Source organism: Chinchilla lanigera, unplaced genomic scaffold (genome assembly GCF_000276665.1).
Source record: "Chinchilla lanigera isolate Chin_1 unplaced genomic scaffold, ChiLan1.0 scaffold00108, whole genome shotgun sequence".
Lineage (NCBI taxonomy): Eukaryota > Metazoa > Chordata > Mammalia > Rodentia > Chinchillidae > Chinchilla > Chinchilla lanigera.
Genome location: NW_004955509.1, coordinates 1,942,950 through 1,963,957, shown reverse-complemented (window position 1 = coordinate 1,963,957; position 21,008 = coordinate 1,942,950). Strand labels below are relative to the sequence as shown.

Here is a 21,008-nt window from a genome sequence, read left to right as displayed (position 1 = left end):
AAAGGAAAGAGGAATTACGGTGGGGAAAGGGAAAGGAAGGAAGGGAAAAGGAAAAAAAAACAAAAAACAAAATACAGGATAGTTATACTACTAGTTTCTTAGTTTATTGAAAGGAAAAGTTTGTGTTAATAACAATCAGAATTTTTTAGGCCTATATCTTGTACTCCAAGTAACTACTTTGAAGATAACAATATACAGTTTACTAACTATTGTTATTCTATTATTTTGTTATGAAATTTTATTTTTTTCATAAAAAATAAAACCAACAATACACTCTCCTTTGTTGACAGAGGCTAATTTATTAGAGTGAAAAACTTTAAAATAATAAAAATTTATATTACTACCTTCCTAACTTGGGGAGATGTTGGAAGAGGCTACAACCAAATGGTTGAAATGGATGAGTGTCCTGTGATGTGAAAACCAGTCCTTTAAGCAGACTGTGAATGGCTAGTTTTCTGTCCTATATGGATCAGGTAAAATAGGTACTATTGTGGCATAATCATGAATTATTTTAACATTTTAAAATGCCATATTACCTAACTATTCACTTGTATATTTCCTCAAAATGCTGAAAACTTAGTAGAAAAATTGACTAAATTTTGCCCAAACAGTTCAGTGCTTTTCTCATCTTTTAATTCCTTTTTCACTTTTATAATATGATGTACTTTTGCTTTAGTAATCAGTTTTGAAAACTAAGGTGATTTTAACTCAGTACTCTTACATCAATAAACTGGTTTCTTATAATATCATACAACTTCAAGAATTTCATTAAAATAGCTAAAACAGGAAATGGTATTCTACTTTAGTCAAGCAGACTAACTTTGGTCACTCACAATTTCATTTAATTGGGCCATAACCACTTGAATTATGAGATGCTGGGGTAATATACAAACATGAAGATATCCTCAATCTCAGATAAATTCTGGGCAATACATAGAATAAAAGCTTGTTTAAGCAAGTAACAACATATCACAATTCTAATTAACTTGAAAACCAACAGAACAAAACCTGATAGAAAAGCTCATGAACACTCTATTCATTCTCATATAAGAAAAGGTTTCTAAAGACGACATGGGCTTTGGTCTTTTTGACTAAGCCTCATTTTGTAACATGTTCAATAAAAACTGAACAGCTAAAAAAATAATAAGAATTTGGACATTATAGGCATGGTTCTCATAATTTTACCTTCATAATAGTCCATTATGAATACAATAAAAACTCTGAGTTTTTAGTCATTATTTAGATATATGACCTGTTAGAATGTCTGGTTTATGATTGGTTTTATGATTCACCATTTGGATGATAACCAAGGCTTGCTGAGTAGACTTTGCTGGGAAGTACAGAACACTTCATCAAATCTTTTTTCTGTTTCTTTTTCCTTTTTAAAAATTTAAGAGAAAATGTGAAATAAAGTAGCTCTGCATTTTGTGAACATAGTTCATCAACTGGTTAAAGTATCCAATTTGATGTCAATGATCTTATAAACTAAAAAATAATTCTGAGCATCAGTAATATATAGGACTTTCTTGTGCATTTCAGAAATCGAAGGCTGATACTATGTCATCCATGGAAATATTGTTGACATCTAAACAGTAAGTCATTCATATAATTTGGCTGTCTTTATAACGTTGTCACTGTTGGGGTAAATCTGTTAAACTGAAAACTAGAATGTCATGCCTAGACTCACTGCTCAGTATAAAAGGGGAACTTCTATATTTCAGCAGAAATTATAAAATAATATATATTATTTCATTTTGTTTTTTCCCCTCCATATTATATTTGACCAGAAATCATGTTTGCATTACCTATGTCTTTTTTTTTTTTTTTCCCAGTACTGGGAATCAAACTCACGACCTTGCGCTTGCCAGGCGGGCGCTGTGCTGCTGAGCTAAATCCCCAGCCCTCCTATATCGTTCTTTTTCTAACAATATGCACTATTTGGAAGCTACACATTCATGAAATAGTTTTATTTAATATTAATCTACTCTGGGCTTATTTAGTATTTATTTAGTCTGGGCTCATGACAATGAAGGGCAGGTTATACAGTTAACATATACATGCTCAATAAACTATAGGCAAATCATTTTTATTTTTATTTTTTTTGGTACCGGGAATTGAACTCAGGACCTTGCGCTTGCCACACAGGCGCTTGTGCCATTGAGCTAAATCCCCAGCGCAAATCATTTTTAAAGGGCTGAATCAAGTTTGTTTATCTTTACCATCAGTTAATGCTCCTTATTGAGTTGTAAGAGGTATATCACTGGCTATGTATGAAAATCCTGAGAAGAACTGACAGTGTGGCTTAACATTACTTTTCATTTTATGACTATATACTTTGAAATGTTACCATCTGTTCTCTAAAAATCATAAAAAAGAGATCATTTTTAACAAATATGCTTGTCTTTTATAGACAGGCAGCAAGTATCTAGCCCCAGTACATTATAGAAATATACCCTAGTAAGCAAACATACTCAAATGTTGTGTTACATTTTATAAGCACTTTACAGAAGAAATTTCTCATATAATTTTATATAAACAGGTGGAATACTACTTATCTAAAATGCTTGGAACTGAAATGTGTTTGAGACATCCAAGTTTTTTTCTTTAAGTTTGAAATGCTTACATGGACTTTACCACGTGAGCATCCTTAGTGTGAAAAATCTAAAATTTTAAATGGTCTGAAATCTAATACTTCCCTAATACCAAAAGCCAACATTTTTAAGTTTTGAATTTTGAAGCATTTTGGAATTTAGATACTTGGGTTAGGGATGCTCAATTTGTACCAACACATTATTACTTCTTATGAAAGGACTTAAATGAAGAGTTTTGAATGCAATTTATTTCTATAATTGGAAACTACTATTTATAGGGGATATGAGTTAAGGCCCAGTACAGAAATGATAATTCTTAGGAACCTCTGAATGTAGTTGACCAACGAACATGGCTGACTAAAAGAAACTCATCCTAGCTGGGTGTGGTGACACACACCTGTAATCCTAGCACTTGAGAGTCTGAGGCAGGAGGGTCAGCGTGAGTTCAAGGCCAGCCACAACTACATAGTGAGACCCTGTCTGAAAAAAAAAAAGAAAAAGAAACTCATCCTGTAATTTTTGTTTTTGTAAGAGTTTGAAGAAAGTGTTGAATATTGATTATAGAGTAGAAGAAATATGATTTAAAAACCTTATCAGGACAAACAGGAATTTTCAGTGATCACTAATTCAAAGAAAACCCAAAATTCCCATAATCTGTGCCAATGAGAGAGAAAAGGGAGTTGCAGCTCAAGTCAAGCTAGTTACAAGGAGATTCCTTAGAAAAATTTTTAGTTAGTTTAAGGAAGATTTCTATAAAAGATGGATTTCTACAGAAGATGAGAAATAAACAAGTGGAAAATAATACCAACTGCTTGTAAGAAGAGTGCCATGAAAGCAAATGTCCCACTGAGGTGTGTGAAAAAACTAAAAACACATGGAAATGTTTTGGTTTTTTTTTTGTCTTTTTGAGGCAGGGTCTCGCTGTGCAATTCAGGCTGACCTTGAGCTCACTTTGTAGCCCAGGCTGGTCTGGAAATCGCAATGATCTTCCTGCCTCAGCCTCCTGAGTGCTGGGATTACATGCATGAGCCACCACACCTGGCTTGAAAATGTTTTAAAAAATAAAAAATATACGACAAAAGAAAGAATCATGTTGCTTCAGTGATATTTTACGCTTTTCTTGCAAAGAGAGAACTCTCCAAAAACTAGGACTTTAAAAAAACAAATGCTTCTGGAGACAAAGTACTGCCAAGAATTACTCTGTGGTCTCTTTGAACCAGTAGGTTATAATCTAAGCAAATGAGTAAACGTTCTAGAAATTACTGTAGGGCTACTGCCAAGAATTCCTTGCACTCACTGCTTAAAGCTTAAAGGAAGAGCTGCCTTATCCAAACCAGCGAAAATCTCCAGCATAGGTTTTACAGAGAAGATAAATAAATCTGATATAAATACATGGTAGTGTTTTAAACTAGACTATGATTGGGAAGAGGTTTTTAAAGATTTCTGATTGAAGAATGAACATGGATTGAATAACAAAATGATACATTTTAAATTGTCTTTATTGGACAACAGTATCTCTAGGCTGGGAGATAAGAGGATAGTCCCTGGCAGTCTGTCTTGCTTATGACCAAACTTTGCATGATACCTTTGTGAATAAGGACACTGTAGCATGGACTGAAGGATATTACTGTTAGGTGGATCCAGATAAGCACTTTGAACAATTGAATGAAATTAACATATACTTTCAAATTTAATCCCTAAGGCTCTGTCCTTGATTCTTTTTTATTTAAAATTGTTTCTTTAAAGATGAGTTTCACTTCTTAGATAAATCAGTTACATTGTTGGTGGGAGTATAAACTAGTACAACCACTATAAAAATCAGTATGGAGGGCTGGCAATGTGGCTCAGAGGTAGAGATCTTGCCTTACATGCACAAAGCCCTGGGTTTGATCGCTACCACCACAAAACAAAATAAAACAAAACAAAAAATCAGCATGGAGATTCTTCAAAACAAACTAAATATAGGAATTCCATTTAACCCAGCAACACATCTCCTTGGTATCTTCCTGAAAAAACCTAAAATCATCGTATTATACTGATACATACATACTCATGTTTATAGCAGCATAATTCATAATAGCTAAACTATGGAGACAGCCTATATGCCCATCAACAGATGAATGGATAAAGAAAGAAAATGTGAGATTATGTATCTATCTGTCTGTCTGTCTGTCCATCTATCTAACTATCTATCTATGATATAAAGATACATTTGGAGTCATTTATAGGAAAATGGACGGATCTGGAGACCATAATGGTAAGTGCAATAAAGCAGACACTGTAGATTAAATACTACCTAGTTTCTCTTATGTGAGCAAATAAAAATATAAACAATTTAAAGAGTGAAATAGAAGAGAGATGGTAGGAAACAGGGTGATAGACTTTGTGGAGATAGAAAAGGGATATGCGGGAGGGGGAGAGGGGAGAGCGGAGGGGAAAGAGGAATAAAGGGGTTGGAGTGTGGTAGGTATATATACCGACACCCCAGATTGAGTGTAATTATTAGGTACTGTAAACATATATTAATAAAAGTAAAAAATAGAAAGGATGCTTAGAATACCGAAAGACCAAGAATCTCTATTCAATGTGAGGGATGACTAACATAGATAGTAAGTCTGAGATTCTAAACTTTTTAATAGAGCTGAATACTTCTGCATAAAATCTGAGAAGCTAAAAATTTAACAGAAAAAGATAAACAATGGAATTTAGGTTAAAAAGTAAATAAGTGTGGAATGTGATTTACAGCTTGGTGACATTAAAGTGAACGAATTACTAGTAAGCAGGTTAAAGCTAATATGATCGTATTAACAAAAATATAGTGTCTAGATCACTACAACAGGCCCAATACACTTACAAGGAAACACTAAATAGTCGGGCATGGGTGGGCAGGTCTGTAGTCCCAGCACTGGGAGGCAGTACTGTAATCCTGCTGAGGCAGGAGGATTGTTGTGAGTTCAAGATCAGCCTGGGCTACAAAGTGAGCTCAGGGCCAGCCTGAACTGCACAGCAAGACCCTATCTCAAAAAGACAAAAAAAAAAAAAAAAAAAGGAAAGAAAGAAACACTAAATAGAAAAAGGTGTCCACATGAAGGTATTCATGATGAGGTATCAAGGATTCATGTCACAGTTATAAAGATAAGGTGAATATGTACATTCAGGTCAAGAATTGACAACACAAATTATGTTTGATAACATAAGCCCACTGTACAGGTTTGCATATAATAATGCAGAGAGCATTATAGGAAGAGCAGATGGCAAGGCCGTTATGCTGAAAAGAACCACAAAACCTTAAGGTGGAAGAAGCCATCAGATTCAACTTTTCATATAATTTATAAATCCCTGAATGGTAGCTGGTTACTCAGCCTCTCTTTAAATAATGGAGAACCTACCAAACTCACAATCCAGTCATTTCACTTTGGGCAGCTCCAATAATTGCAATGTTCTTCCTGATATCCATTTTAAATCAGCATGCCTCCACCCTCCACCTATTATGCACTCTGGAACTTCAAAGAGCATCTTATCTCTCTTCCCACAAGACAGCCTTTCAAATACTTGATTTTCTTTCTCTAATTTGCAACTTTAAGATCCAAATTGAGGTGAAAAATTGTCAAAAATCTTTTTTGTATCAATTCAAGAAAGAACCTCCTTAACTAGGTTGTTCAACAGGGAATGCCGTGATTTTGGAGGCAGGAACCTTGAAATCCTAAATATTAAAAAGAGACAATCTTCCCAATATACTGTATAAAGGCTATTTCTGTTTTCAGTAGGAGAGTAAAAATATGTGACTTAAAATTCAAAGTTCTAGCTGAGAGGGCTTCTGTATATATTTACATATAGTATGGTAAGTTATATTCCTACCCCAATGAAAAGCATTTATCTATTAAATGAAAATTTTCTGTTAATATAAAAATTTTAAATGGGTTCTGTAGTATTAAACAGAGAGACACTACTGATAGTAACACATTAAAAAGGATGCATGCTACAAATATAAAGAAGCATTCAAAGCTAAGGCTAACTTTTCACTTCATTATTAAGTAAAGTATTCAGCATTAGTCCAGAATTATTTTTAGAATGATAAACATTTTTCCTATTGACAAAGACTGTTGAGATACCATCCTTCTAATTAAGCTAATAAAAGTCCATCATGAGTCTCTGAACCCAAGATAATAAAGGAAGAGAAGGATTCCCAGCACCTACAAAGGGTGTAACAAACAAATACCAATAGAGTTCAATGTGAGAAGTAGGACCTATTGTCACAGTTTGTTGAAGGCTGAGTTAAGCTATTGATTCCAAGTTGTCCCTCCTCCTTTTTTAGAAAAAGTATGCAAACTCCTGTGCATCGGTCATGTGAAAGAGTAAGGAAAAAACAGTAGATTCCAGAGGCAAAATGGATAAAGTTTGAATGTTTTTAAAGCTACAGCTTATTTTCTCTTACCTGGAATCTCAAGGTATGCTTTTAATTCTCCATTTCCAAAGTTACAGAACAGACTCTAAATTAGGCAGTGGAGTAGTGGAAGGAAAAAAAATTTAAGGAAAAATAGCAAAAGGAACCAATAAACTCATGGATGAGAACATTTGGAGTTCATTAGTGAGCAGGTCTTATGCATTAAATCAACACATTTTATAGACAACTAGCACAGTAGAAATACCAGATTCAAATATCATTGAAGATTAGGGATTTTAAAAGCATAATAAAGTGGAAAAAAATGTTTCTAATATTGAAGTTCAAAATTCCCTAAGATAGATATCCAAAATATAGCATCATTTCTTTTTGTATTTGGCATTTTGTTAATACTCCTTGTGTTAATTTTTTTCTGATAATCCAATTCTATAGTGGTTGTCTTATAAAAATAGGAAGTAACTTCTCAATCAAAGAAATATTAATCTATGGCCTGCATAATATGATGTTTTTTAGGCATCTGATTTATGTTAATCAGAACAGCTGGGTAATTGGAATGCCTACTCCTAAACTATGATGTTTAAGGAATGAGTCAAATCAGAAATAGCTCTTTAAATGATCTCATTTGATTCTAACCAGTCTTGTAAATTTTGCATAAGTGATAAGTACACCTTAGAAAGAAAACAGAATACTCTGTGCCATCTAAGAAACATTTTTAAAAATTTTAAATTGGTGACTAGGGAAAAGTATTGGCACAAGGTAACAATGATGCTATATATTTTGAATTACTTATATGTTTTCAGGAAGAAAGATTTCTTATTTCTTGAAGATAATTTGCACATTTCTGTTATAGATAGACTTATGGAAGACTTAGATATATTCTTTAAATGGTACTTGCCACAAGTACAGAATCAACACCTGTTGAATAAATACATGCTAAAATTGAATTATATATTTTAGTAGGCTAAATCTTGATATTGAAATGTCAGACAATCCATGAATAGGAATGTTAAAGAATTTGTAGCTCTGAAGTGAATGAGTGAGATGATTACTAAAATTCTTATTTTCAAGCAGAATAAAATTTCTGTGACATAACTCAGAAAATTGATTTTATTGGCATACTGGTACCTTGTGTTTGTAGTAGTAGCAAATATACATGGAATTGTCATTACATTTTTGAGGAAAGAATCTTCTAGAAGTTCTTGAGTATGAGGCTTAAATATTAAAATTAAGTGTCATTTTTTTCCACTGAAATGTATAATTGGTATTTTTTCCTTGTTGAATAAAACATTGCCATGAGTATTCTCTCATTAAAGGAACAACTTGAAGCTGAGCTATTATCACCAAATATTAGGCCAATATGTGCCTATGGCTAAACATAAGAAAGTGTGAGTGGCCAAAGAATGGAACTAGTGAGAGCATTGGAAAAAGAAAGGGGAAAAGGTTTAAGGAAACCATTTAGTATTTAAAAAATTGAAGCGGAAAGCCAAAGGTAAACATTACCACATGTTATGGTTTGTGTCTGCATGTCCCCCCATGGGAGCGGGTTTCTAGAGTTTATGATTCATCCATGATCCAATGCTGGGATTATGGGTGTGAGTGCTACACACGCCCTGGGGCGGGTAGTTTTGCACATGTAAGGGAAAGAGGCTTCTTGCCCCCACTCCTCCTTTTTGCTCTGGTTGCTTTTGCTACTGCCACAGCCGTGAACTGTTGCCCTGTGCCGTGTGCCACTCTGCCTTGGAGCCAGCCAAGTATGGACTGAAACCTCCACAAACTGTGAGCTAAATAAACCTTTCCTTTCTTAATTCTGGGTGTTGGGTATCTTGTCTCAGCAATGAGAGAAAAATAACTAAGAAACCACACATAGTGGCTCTGAAGCCATGCTGTGTCTTCTGGCTGTTGAGTACTTGACTTGCAATGTTTTTTCGTTTGTTTCTTTTTTTTTTTCCTTAGCTAACTATCTCTGGCTTAGCTGTTTTCATTATCGAGTTTGGGATAAGCTCACAATATTGGAAAGTCTCCACGAAGAAGGTAAAATTTCTAAGGCACTGACACATTAGCTAAGAGAACTTCTGATGTGTGGGTCCAGGAGTGTGTGTATGTAGGGTAAGTGCACATGCATAGCTACTGCCCTTTCTTCTCACATATCTTCTTCCATCATTTTTGAAAAGGCCAACTATTAAATTTTCTAGAGGAATAAATTCTGGGATCAGGCCTTGGTTCTGATGTGGTCAGTTATCTCATAAGACTTGTTTATATTATAAACTATGATTACATCAAAAGTTTCAGAAAAAAACCTCCTATAACTGATAAATTAACTAAGCCATGCTTCACCTCCTCACCTAGAGTCAGGAGAAAGATAAATAAGGAAAATAAATTTATACCAGAATTAATTTTAAAACCTTAATTTTTGGTGGTAGGTATCTGTGGAGAGTAAGAAGGTAAGTAGGTCCCTTTGTACTTTCATAACAGTATCATTTATTTCTTTTGCAATAAGCAAGATACTACATTTGAACTCAGCAACAAAACAAAAACAGGTGGGGCAATTAAAAAACTTCCAAGATATGGTGTACAGTACAATCCTATTACATCTCAACTAGCCATCTTCCAGTATTTGGTAACCGCAGGAAGTATTTTGTACACTGATAAACAAAAATGAGGCATTTGAGACTTTTAGTTTTCTGTGGCAAAGGTGAACAAAGAAAAAGGAGGCTTAATTTAGGATAGCTTCTTGCACAGTGTGCTAGAAAGTATTCTACTGAGAATTAACACTAAGCTATATTGAGATGAAGAAAAGTGCTTTGCTTTTTTTGATGTGTGAAAAAGTAATAGGTAACAATATGCCTGAATCTTATCATCTGTCTTCATGTAAAAAATGTAAATCATAGCTTGTCTAACCTATGCTAGTGAAGGCTTGTCACCTTTATTGAACATCAATTCTTAGCACATCTGCTGGTGTGACTCTGTAATATCTAAATTCCTTCTTTTGTTATTAAAATCAGGGTTTGTTAGTTATTAACACTTCTGAGATCATTTTCCTTTCCAAAGTACAAGTTGAAACTTCAGTATTTCTTAAAAACTAATTAACATGAAACTAAGTGATGGATGACTTGCAAGGGAGACATAAGTCTGTGAGCCATGCACTGGTAGTGATTTGAGTCAGCAGCTTTTGGTAGAAAGAACAATGATGTAGGTGTGCTGGAAGAACTGCTTTCTACATGGTTCATGATAAGGAACTAGTCACTTCACTTGCCATATTGCTGTGGCCTTCATTTTTGAAATAGGAACAAATAGGGCTGGGGATTTAGCTCAGCGGTACAGCGCCTGCCTGGCAAAAGCAAGGTTGTGAGTTCGATTCCTGATACCAGAAAAAAAAAAAAAAAAGAAATAGGAACAAAATAGGAGAATCATTTCAACCATAGAAAATGTGACTATAAAAGAGCCATAGTACAATGAACAGTAATTCTAGTTTTTTAGCATCCCACCACATTAGTATGCTAACTAAACACGGGCAAGTCCTGGCTTTCCCTTTATAAAAGAAAGGGATTTATTTTGGATGAAGAATATACAATGTTTTGATTCCTGCTTCACAATATATAATGTATAAAAGAATAACTTCAGCTATAAGAAATTAGTAATAAAAGGGGTTATTCATTCATTCACTCATGCATTGAAAAGTCCTGGCCTATTATGGGCCATGTACTGCTTTAGGCACTGAGTGTGGAAAACAGGTATACAATTTCTGCTCTTAAGAAGCTTATATACTGGTGGGTGGGGCCAGAAAATAAATTGATATAAAATATTTAATATTGTACTCATAGAGGTAAAACTGGGAAGAATATAGAACAGAGTGACCACCCCAGAGGACAAATGATGGTGGTGGGACGGACTCTGAGGGGAGAAACGAGACCTATATGGTAATATCTATAAATAAATATTTCAGTAAATATATATGATAAGGTTGTTGCTATTTGGAATACAAAGTTTCTTATGTGTCCCCCAAGTGTCCAAAGTCAAGAAGCATAGAGTCATAAAACTGTAAAAAGAGGGACATTTTTCTTTTAGCTTCTACAGCAGGGCTAATGTATGAGGTTGAAATATATAACATTGCTGTCCTTTCATCATTTTGACTTACAAAAATAGTAATTCATATGGTTCAATTCAGTGGCTGGAATTGAATAAAGATAGATCGTATAGTCAAGTAAACATTATTTAGTGAGGCTTGCCAGGGTTAGTAACTGTTTAAGTACTGTAATGGTCCTCTCTGCCTGAATCAAAATCTGCATTAAAAAACATATATGTATATTCATATGATTTGTTGGACAGAAAATGTCAGATGTGGATACTAAGTGCTTTCTGGTATTGCCTCATTTAATTCTCTTCATAACCTCAAAAGGTTGGTACTATTACTGCATTATTTAACAATGAAGACATTAAGGTCTAGAGATATTAAATAACTTGATCATACCACTTGTAAGTGGCAGAGTGACCAAGCAAGCATATAAACTGAGGAATGTCTCCAGAGACATTATTCTAAGCTAGGATAATTTATTGTTTATAATAATAAATACTTATTCATTTACAACGCAAACATAATTACATTAAACAAGCTGCATTTTCAGTATTATATATTATTCATTCCCTCTTATATATCTAGCATTTCAATATTGCCAAGACTTAAATGAAGTGATGTTATAGGGAATATGTGCTTGCACACACATATTAAAAAGAATTAAGCAATGCTTGAAGAAATACAATCTGAAGATGTAATATACACGGCAGCAGAGCTATTCTTACAGAAAGTAATGAAAAGTAATTTGGTACAATTCTTTTCTTCATGACCTTAAAAGCAAATCAAAGTTAAACTACTGACAATAACTCCATTTACCTTACCACCTGGGCATGGGCATATAGTGCGACATTGACCAATGAAATCTGGTGTTTACGTCTCCAGGAGGGGACTAGGGAAAGTTTCCTTTCATCATACAAAAAGGATTAAAGATAGGGCTTGCTTTCTGGTTTTCAGAGTGCTGCCTTACGAGAAGTGATATGTAGAGGTGTTGGCATTACATAAAAGATAACAGAGTTGTGACACTGCAGATCCATGAAATTTATGCACCTCTGAACTCCTCTAAGTTAGGATAATAATTTTTCTCAAACTTAAGTCAAAATAAAGAGAGATGGGTTAAAAATATAACCTAGGAGGGGTGTAGTGGTGTATGCCTTTGAATCCAGTAGGGTACTCGGGAAGACTGAGGCAGGAGGGTAGTGAGTTTGAGCAGTTTAGTGACTTAGTGAGACTCTGTCTCAGTTTTTTTTTTAAATGATAGTGATGTAGCCCAATGGAAAAGCCGGGGGTTCAGTCTTAGTACTATAAAAAAAACCTAATCTATAACCAGTATCAGAATTATAGCTAAATGATACTTTGTTTTATGTCTCTTTAATAGTATTTCTTCAAAATCAGGCAATATCATATTAAGAGAATATCCATTTACTCATTGTAGATTTTTCTGTAATCTTTTTTTATATATACTTGTTATATAACCAGCCAAGGATGGCAGGTTCTCTACTATTCTTTTTCTGAATTATCATGCATTTTTATTCATTTTGCTTATAGCTTCCACCGACTCCATTTACATTTGAATTATTTATGATATTATTGATGCTTATGCTCTTCCAAGTTCTCTACGTATGTATATGACTTGAAAATAAAAAAGTTTTGCAACATTTTTCATTATTTTATGCTGCTCCCCTCCAATTCAATAGTTTCATATTCTGAGAATATCTTCCCTTTGTCCATACATCTCCTACCTGAATTTCTTAAATATAAAACTCATGGCTTTTAGAAAATCTTCAAGATATTACTAAGGGAGACTTCCAATTACTGAAGAGGATTAACATATCTTCTTCTACTGTACTGGTAGCCATTATCAGTCTAGATAATTGCACCTCTGTCCAAATAATTTCAAATATTAGGCTACTAAATTGCTGCATTTTCTGTGCAGGTATTCTGTTCCTAAACTATCGATGGTGTTACATTTTAAAATATAACTTTAAAATATATTTCTCAGCAGACGTCATTTACAAAGCATCAATAATATCTCCTCCAGATAATCTAGTGTGTACAGCAGCTACAAGATAACAGATTTTATCTCTCTGTACTCTCCCCCAAAGACAGGTTTTGCTGCATATTTTAAAGACAAAGCTATTTATATGTGTGATTAAGTAAGAATACTGGTAGATCATCTCCAAGGTAATGAAAGGGCCAGGGACATAGCTCAGTGGTACAAGTGCCTGTCTGGCAAGCACAAGGTCCTGAGTTCAATTCCCAGTACCAAAAAAATTTATCACTTCATTGGGTAGATGAAGGCACCAAGAATATGTGGCTAGGAGAGTACCCTTATAAATTCCAGGGGGGAACTCAGGTTGAAGGGAGAAAACTTTTGAAAACCTCATCTAACTTGCCTACTATGACAAAGGAAAGAGAGATATAATTAATCAGAATTCAGGCTGCATTAACCAAAACAGTGTTTTATATCTTTATAGTTTGTCCTATACTTTTAAAATTTATACTCCTTACATAGTTTCAAAAATATTTTAATATATATGCTAATTTGTTTCAGTTATATTGCTAGTTTTTCTTAATTCATTGAAAAGAAAGTTTTGGCCCGGCGAGGTGGTGCACGCCTGTAATCCCAGCACTTGGGAGACTAAGACAGGAGGATCATTGTGGGAGACCAGCCTGGGCTACAAAGTGAGCTCAAGGCCAGCCTGGACTGCACAGTGAGACCCTGTCTCAAAAAGAGAAAAAAAGAAAAGAAAAGAAAAGAAAGTTTTGTGTCATTATATGCTTGTTTCTTTTTGTAAGAATCACTTTGGTTTATCTCTTATACTTTGAATAACTACTTTGAAGATAATGATACGCAATATATTAACTATTACTATTCTTTTATTATGTCTTATAACTTTGTTTTATTTTTTCATAAAGTAAGAAAGTAAAAAAAGCTGCATGTTTACATAATTAATAATTTAATTTAGCTGAGGTATTATAATGATCACACCTCGGCTCTGAAACTGCTAATTGGGATAATAGGAAATTACCTGTCTTCTCCCAAATGCCAGGGAAGTAAGTCAGGATGATTAATATGTAGCTGACTTTTCTAGCAAAGGAAAACAAGACAAGTCTCATTTGTGTACTTTCAGTATCACCCATTTCAGTGTAAAATGTATTCAGCTTGAGAAGATCAGTATGACTCAGTTAAATAACTGAATTACAAAATAAGACAAAAGGTAGTTCAAACCATGAGAACACAGATTGAAATTTGTCCTAAGGAAGGCTAAATTTACCCTTCATAATCAGGGCCAAATTCTGCACCGATAAGGAAACTGAAAAACATCCAGGGCATGGATTTAAATACATCTTGCTTCTCAGATTGCTTTGTAAGCACCATATAATACATATCGTGTTCTATAAGGTAAGATAAAATATAAATAATAAGTGCGTGCTTTGGCTGATATAATTCTTCACTCTTGAGGCATAAGATAGGCTATATTTTTGTATGTTTTTCCATTAGTCCTCTTGCTCACTTGTCTGATACTTGCTATTTTTTAAGTTTTTGAAAAATATTTGGAGCTATAAACATTAAACTTATTTCCTTTGCATGTCTGTACTTGGTTAGTGCAAATTCATTTCAATAGGCAAACTCAATGCTAGACTCTAGCATGACTTTCAATAATACACCACTGTTGGACTGCGATTTTTACAAGTACATATTGTCTGTTGATCTGCGCAGCAGCACGTGGGCACACTGCATTGTGGGGAGGGTGTACAAGTTTGAGGCTGATGTAACAGCCACTGCTTTGTTCTTGTGCATAATTTTTTGCTTTGCTGGCGTAACACTAAGCAGCTTAGTTTGAGAAAAGCAACCTGCACATTTATTTCTAATGGCCAGTCTAGGCCAGTCATAACTATGATACCTTTTAACTAGAATTTAAATAGTCTTTTGAAAACAGTGATTTTTCCTTGAGGTGCCAGGGATGGAACTCAGCGACCTGAGCATACCTGGCAAAGGCTATACTACTCAGCTACAGCCTTAGCACTTTTCTAAATTGCCTGATCTGGCTTTGAATTTGTGATATTCCTGCCTCTGCCTTCCAAGTAGCTGGCATTAGAGGTGTGCATACCATGTCTAATTTGAAATCATCGCTTTTTAAAGCTAATGTTTCCCAAGTGAAACATTCATACATTACGCTCCTAAATACTAGAAATAGGAATGCAAAAAATCATGATTAGAAAAGTGAACATGTAGCGCACTGAATAAGAAAAATCTTCCAGGGAAGCATGAAGTGCACTGCCCTGCGGAGAACAGTATGAAATATACTGAGACATCAAATAGCAAGATTTATCAAAAAATACCCAAAAAGAAATAGGCCCTGAACATAGTGGATGGCTACCCTTGGTGAAACTGATCTGACTGCATGAATTGCTCCATAATCTTGAAGTACAAAGACAAAATGTGTAAGAAAAAATTTACACATTTACTAGGGATGTTCTGCCTTATGACATTTATTCTATGAAGAAAGCCCATAGAAAGAGATGGACAGTACCAATTAACTACTCCGTTAACCTGTCTGGAACCTGAAAAAAACCCATCCACTTAGGAGTATATTTATATGGCTAAAAATAAATTATATCCATAGAATAACAAAAAAGAAAAAAAGAGATTCCACCAAAACCCCTACAGAAAACCAAAGTGATCTAACTGGAGATGTTCTGTGGGATACCGGAAACCCGAAGGAAGGGCAGGCATCAGGGCATGTCTTTGTGTGTGTGTGCACCTTACACATGGTTGCTTCTACCCAGTTCTCCCTGACACCATGACCAGGATAAACCGTTGAAAACCTCGCTTATTAAAAAAAAAGACTACATCAATGAATCTGCCTATCAGGATGGCGGGGCGTTTTCTGAACAGAATTCTCTATTTAAGAGGGATGTGAGTAATTACATCATAGTTTGTTTTAAGATTGCTGAAAGCAGTTTTTTCCAATGTTCGTAGAAGAATAAACAAACCTCACACACTTAGTCATAGGCATTGTCAAATACCTAGATGATAGCTGAAATGAAGATTCTAACTCATCTTTAAATTTTAGAAATAATTTATTAATGTTGGTAATCTTTACAATATTTCTTTTTTTTTTTTCTTTTTTTTTTGGTTTTTCTCCGGTACCAGGAACCGAACTCACAACCTTGGGCTTGCCAGGCAGGCGCTTTGCTGCTGAGCTAAATCCCCAGCCCTATCTTTACAATATTAAACATGTATCATAATGCTTATCAGAATTGCTACCAAGGCCTAGCATGAGTCCTAAATATATCTTCCACAAGACTTCCAAAATGTTTGAGAGATGTGGATGTTGTGGGGACATGGCAGGTCATGGATGGTCATTAGCTTTCCCATACCAGCAGTATACCTTTTATAAGGTTTCTCATGGAGATTATGGCTAAAATACACTTCACATGGAAACTGCCTCAGCATGTACATTTTATTATAAGCAATTCTTACATTTTATTGGTAGAAGATACACAATTTCCATTAAATTATATAAGGAAGATCTATACCATAAAAAGAGGAAATCTACAGCATCCTCTTGTTGGTAGTTTCCAAAGTGGCTCTTGTTTTAAACAAGCCAAGGTTCACAATGAAATAGAGCTCCTGAGCTGTTGGTAGCTTCTGAACTTTAACTTGTTTTTCTAATTGTGATGAAGAACTTAAACTCATATATCCCACAGTCAAAGCCCTATGTAACTGGGTGTGGTGGTGCACACTTGCAATCCCAGCACTTGGGAAGCTGAAACAGGTGGAGTGCCATGAGTTGGAGGCCAGCCTGGATTACACAGTGAGTTCAAGACCAGCCTGAACTACATAGAGACTCTGTTTCAAAAAACAAACAACAACAACAACAACAACAACAACAACAACAACAACAACAACAAAGGGCGGAAAGCTATATTCTGTCTGTACCCTTCCAGAAGAGAAGCATAATGCCCTAAGGGAACCAAATGGGTCATTTATTTCATCACCTCTGGCTCAGGTCATCTGCAGTAATGATTAAGAGTTCATTTTGAATAAAGAGATGTAAATATTTTATACTGTTTCTTTTATATATTCTTTTACATTTTATGTTCAGGATTTACAGCAAAAAGTAGGTTTTCTTTCTAGCTAAAATAACTTCTTTTATAGCCTTTCTCTTAAACTAGACTGGTTTTGGAACCAGTGATCTTGTTTGTTGTAAGCAGATGCTTCATATGGCATGACGGCTAAACATCTTGATACCTAGTAAGCACATTCTTAATGCCAACAAGACAGATGTAACTTAATTGATTTGTCCCTTTTCAGAATTCATTCTGATAAATAGTTGGGTACTCAACATGTATATCAAAGAAGTATATGGATGCTTTTGCAAACTGGTTTCAAAAACAAGTTCAGCTATTTGGAGCTGACAGAAATGCTATGTGAAATCTTTCCTTGGAAAAGCTGTCCTTTGGGATTTTTTTCTTTAAATCTTACAGTGAAGAGGGAAGATATATATGCATATGTGCAGGTATAGGTGGGTGCGTATGTTCAATTATTCAACCAGGGCTCTGTTAACACCATGCTTGAATTATTTATAGTTTCTTAACACAAACTCAAGGGGCTATTACAGTGGACCGACGGGATAACACATGCAAATGAGAAGAAAGTGGGTAAAAGAGGGAAGGAAAAAAAATTCTATTAACCATAAAAGGAAAAGGAGTAATTGGGAGAAATAAATTATTTGCTCCAGCTGTAGGTATTCTGGGACATAACGTTCACTATGCATCACTCTCCCCAAGTCGCTGAAAATCTGAAAATAGAACATCAGGGGAGACCTAACTTTCTATGAAGCAAGACCATTATTTTAAGTAAAAGTAAACAATCTATTTTCTTTAAATAAGAAGTTTGAAAAGGTTAGGGACTTTGTGTACACAGGCCAAGAATCTCCACAAACATACTTACTTTTTTCTCCTATGTTTTCTCCTGTTGCCTCCCCTTCCTCCTCCTCCTCCTCCTCCTCCTCCTCTTCCTCCACTTCTGGGGGTGGCACGTCATCCTGCGGGTCACAGGCACTAACTGGCGCATTCAGGCAGCAGTGGTTGAACCCGCTATCTCTTGGCAGAGTGAAGCTTCGAGGCTTGCCCCCATTGCCATTGAGCACTTGCATCCTCTCGCTCTCGGCTAAGGGGTACGGCCCGTAGTGATCCTGAAGGTGGCATTTCTGAGTGGGAAGGGTGGACTGCCGCCTGTGCTCAGGGGAGATGGCCACGGAGTCAGAGAAGACTGAATCCTCCAAGGGCAGAGTCTGAAGATAGTGTAAGCCCGAACTTGTCAGTGGCGTCTCAATTAAATCCTGCCAGGAGCGGCGCTGACTGGCTGTCTTGCGAATGGGGGACATGGCACAGCTCCCAGTTACTTCCTGGCGAAACTCTTCATGGGAAGACTGAGACTGAGAGGTCTCTGTGGAGGAAAGCCGGCTATGTTTTGCTTCCACATAGGGACTGGCGCAACTCATCTGTAGAAAAGAGCCTCTGATCAGTCTCCACAGAAATAACACATCATCACTTCTATCGTGGAGGAACACACTTACCTTCTGTCAGGGAACATTTAAGTGGATGGATTCTTACAAAGTCAAGCAACAACTAAACAGTTTTGAAGAGATCTCAAAGTTAGGCCCTAGCTTACATTTTAAAAGACAGACATGGATGTCTTGAATTGCAGCTATACCAGGCTCTTATGAAAAATCTGATGTATAATGCAAAGATTCACAGTAATAGAAGTCTGAGAAAATGTGAGGGCTTATAAGAAGAAATGCTCAGTAACTAAAAACAATTAGTTTAAAAAATCTCGACACAGTTTGAAGTCCTAAAGAAGAACTGTCTGAAGATTCCTATTTCTGGATTTTATGCAACTTGTATGTCAGAGCAGGGAGCGTGGTCTTTGGATATGAGAATAAATTGCCTATAAACAGACTAAACCATTCATTTTCATAGGTGAATATGTGCTTTTACGGGTACCACAGAAAACCTATCTTATGGTACTGTCAATTCTATGGCATTTTTTAGAGAGTTAAAAATGTAGACAGGATAAGATTGTATTTTATTGAGAGTTAACATGTGCCTTCCGTGTAGACACTGTTGGGTATATAAACACAAAAGAAAAAAATAATATTTTCAGCTGTAAAATTTAAAGTTTGAGAATGTATGTTATAACACAAGAAACAACCAAGGGCTTGCACCAAGAGAATGCTGTAAAACACTTGTAGTGCACCACCCATACTGGAGGCTAATAGGCTGGCCCAGGTCTCTTTCTGGCAGAAAGAGCCAGATTAGTTAAATACGATCATCACAAATGGGTCTGAAGTGGCAGCCAAGAAAAGCCTGGCTGAGATAAAGGAGCCTGCCACCCCCCTACTAAAGGAGGAGGAATTATTTGACATGTTCTGTGGGTGGTCCACTATTCCTCTGTATTTTAATAATAATGTGAATAGTTTTTCTTGAAATTCACAAGTTGCTATGTTTATGTGTATAGAGAAGCTCAGTGATGCTACAGTTTCCCTTTCTTCCTCTTTTATAAATATTTAAAAAGAAGCATTCAGCTCCTGATGTTTTTGGGAAAAAGGGAAAATACGAGTTACCCCCCTGCAGTAACAGAGACTAAAGTAGACTGACTGTTGTCAAATCCCAGCTCCCATTTCCTCTGTGGAACACTCAGTATCAAAATAAGCAGAATTGATTCTTACGGCAATACAACCATGGAGTATATTGCCTAAATTGCGCCACCGAGACACTCACAGTAATTCTGATGGGAAACAGACATAAAGCGGGATATTTCCAAACAAACCAAGATAGTTGTTTACTCTATTAAAGATCAAAATGCGTGTATATTTGTGTGTATGCCTGTGTGATACCGAGTAATTTACACATGTCTAAGAATTCTGGAGCATCATATAAACATATACATTAAACCAGACGCCATGGCTATTTATAAACTTACAGGTCTAAACAACTTCAATACTGACATAATATTAATTTTTTGGTGGTGCTAGGCATGGAACCCAGGGTCTTCTATGTGCTAGGCAAGTCCTCTACCCTTGAGCTATACTTCCAGAGCTATAATATTAATATTTACCAGTTGCTTGTAAAGGACATGGATTGAACTTCATTGGTGTGTAAAAGATAAGACAATTTATGTATCTTTTTCTAAGAAAACTTTTTTGTTGTTGACATCTCCATAAAGGCTACTCTGACAAAAATGGTGTTATTTTCATAAAAAAACTGGTCACATACTCCTTCTGCTGGAGTGTGTGGTGATTTTCTTTTCATTAAATATTCTACAAACATAAAAATATTTTCCTCACTGATTTTCAGCCTTCAATTATCTTCTCTAAGGAACCTGAGGTTTGACATATAATGCACCACATACTTTTTAAAAACATGTGTTTAAGGTTAAAGAATCTGCGATATTTTAAGTACACTTGTTAACTTACAGAAGGTGGCCGTGGGTATGTATCATAGGGAGGTGGAGGGCTGTCTTGTTTTGGTGTTGATGGAGTATCTGCTTCTTCCTTGTCACTCTCACTCCAGTAATCTGAAAATGCACACATGGAAAAATGATATTCTATTAAATGTTTTTAGCCATATTTTTAGGAACATATATTACCATTTAACAGAAAGAAATTTAAATTCTGCTCTTACGCTACACTCTGAAGCAGTCTCCTACTCACGGTCACTAACTTTCATTTTTAGCTAGGTTTTGAAGAGGAAGAAGAGCATAATCACTTACTTCCAACTTCTTTTTAAAGCAAGTGCTTATACACAAGCTAGATTTTATGGTGTTAAGAAAACTATGTTTTGGGGCTGGGGATTTAGCTCAGCGGCAAAGCGCCTGCCTGGCAAGCGCAAGGTCGTGAGTTCGGTTCCCGGTACCGGAGAAAAACCAAAA

At 35.5% G+C, this 21,008-nt stretch overlaps 1 protein-coding gene across 1 annotated transcript in view; it reads right to left on the bottom strand.

The window, feature by feature from the left end:
* The window catches only part of Cnksr2 (connector enhancer of kinase suppressor of Ras 2), a 218,974-nt gene that overhangs the window by 13,819 nt on the left and 184,147 nt on the right, over positions 1-21,008 (bottom strand). Inside the window, exons 19-20 of the mRNA XM_013506287.1 lie at positions 20,554-20,654; positions 18,027-18,579 (exon numbers count right to left, since the gene is read on the bottom strand). Coding sequence (XP_013361741.1) covers positions 18,027-18,579; positions 20,554-20,654 — 654 coding nt within the window. The remainder of the gene's footprint in view (positions 1-18,026; positions 18,580-20,553; positions 20,655-21,008) is intronic.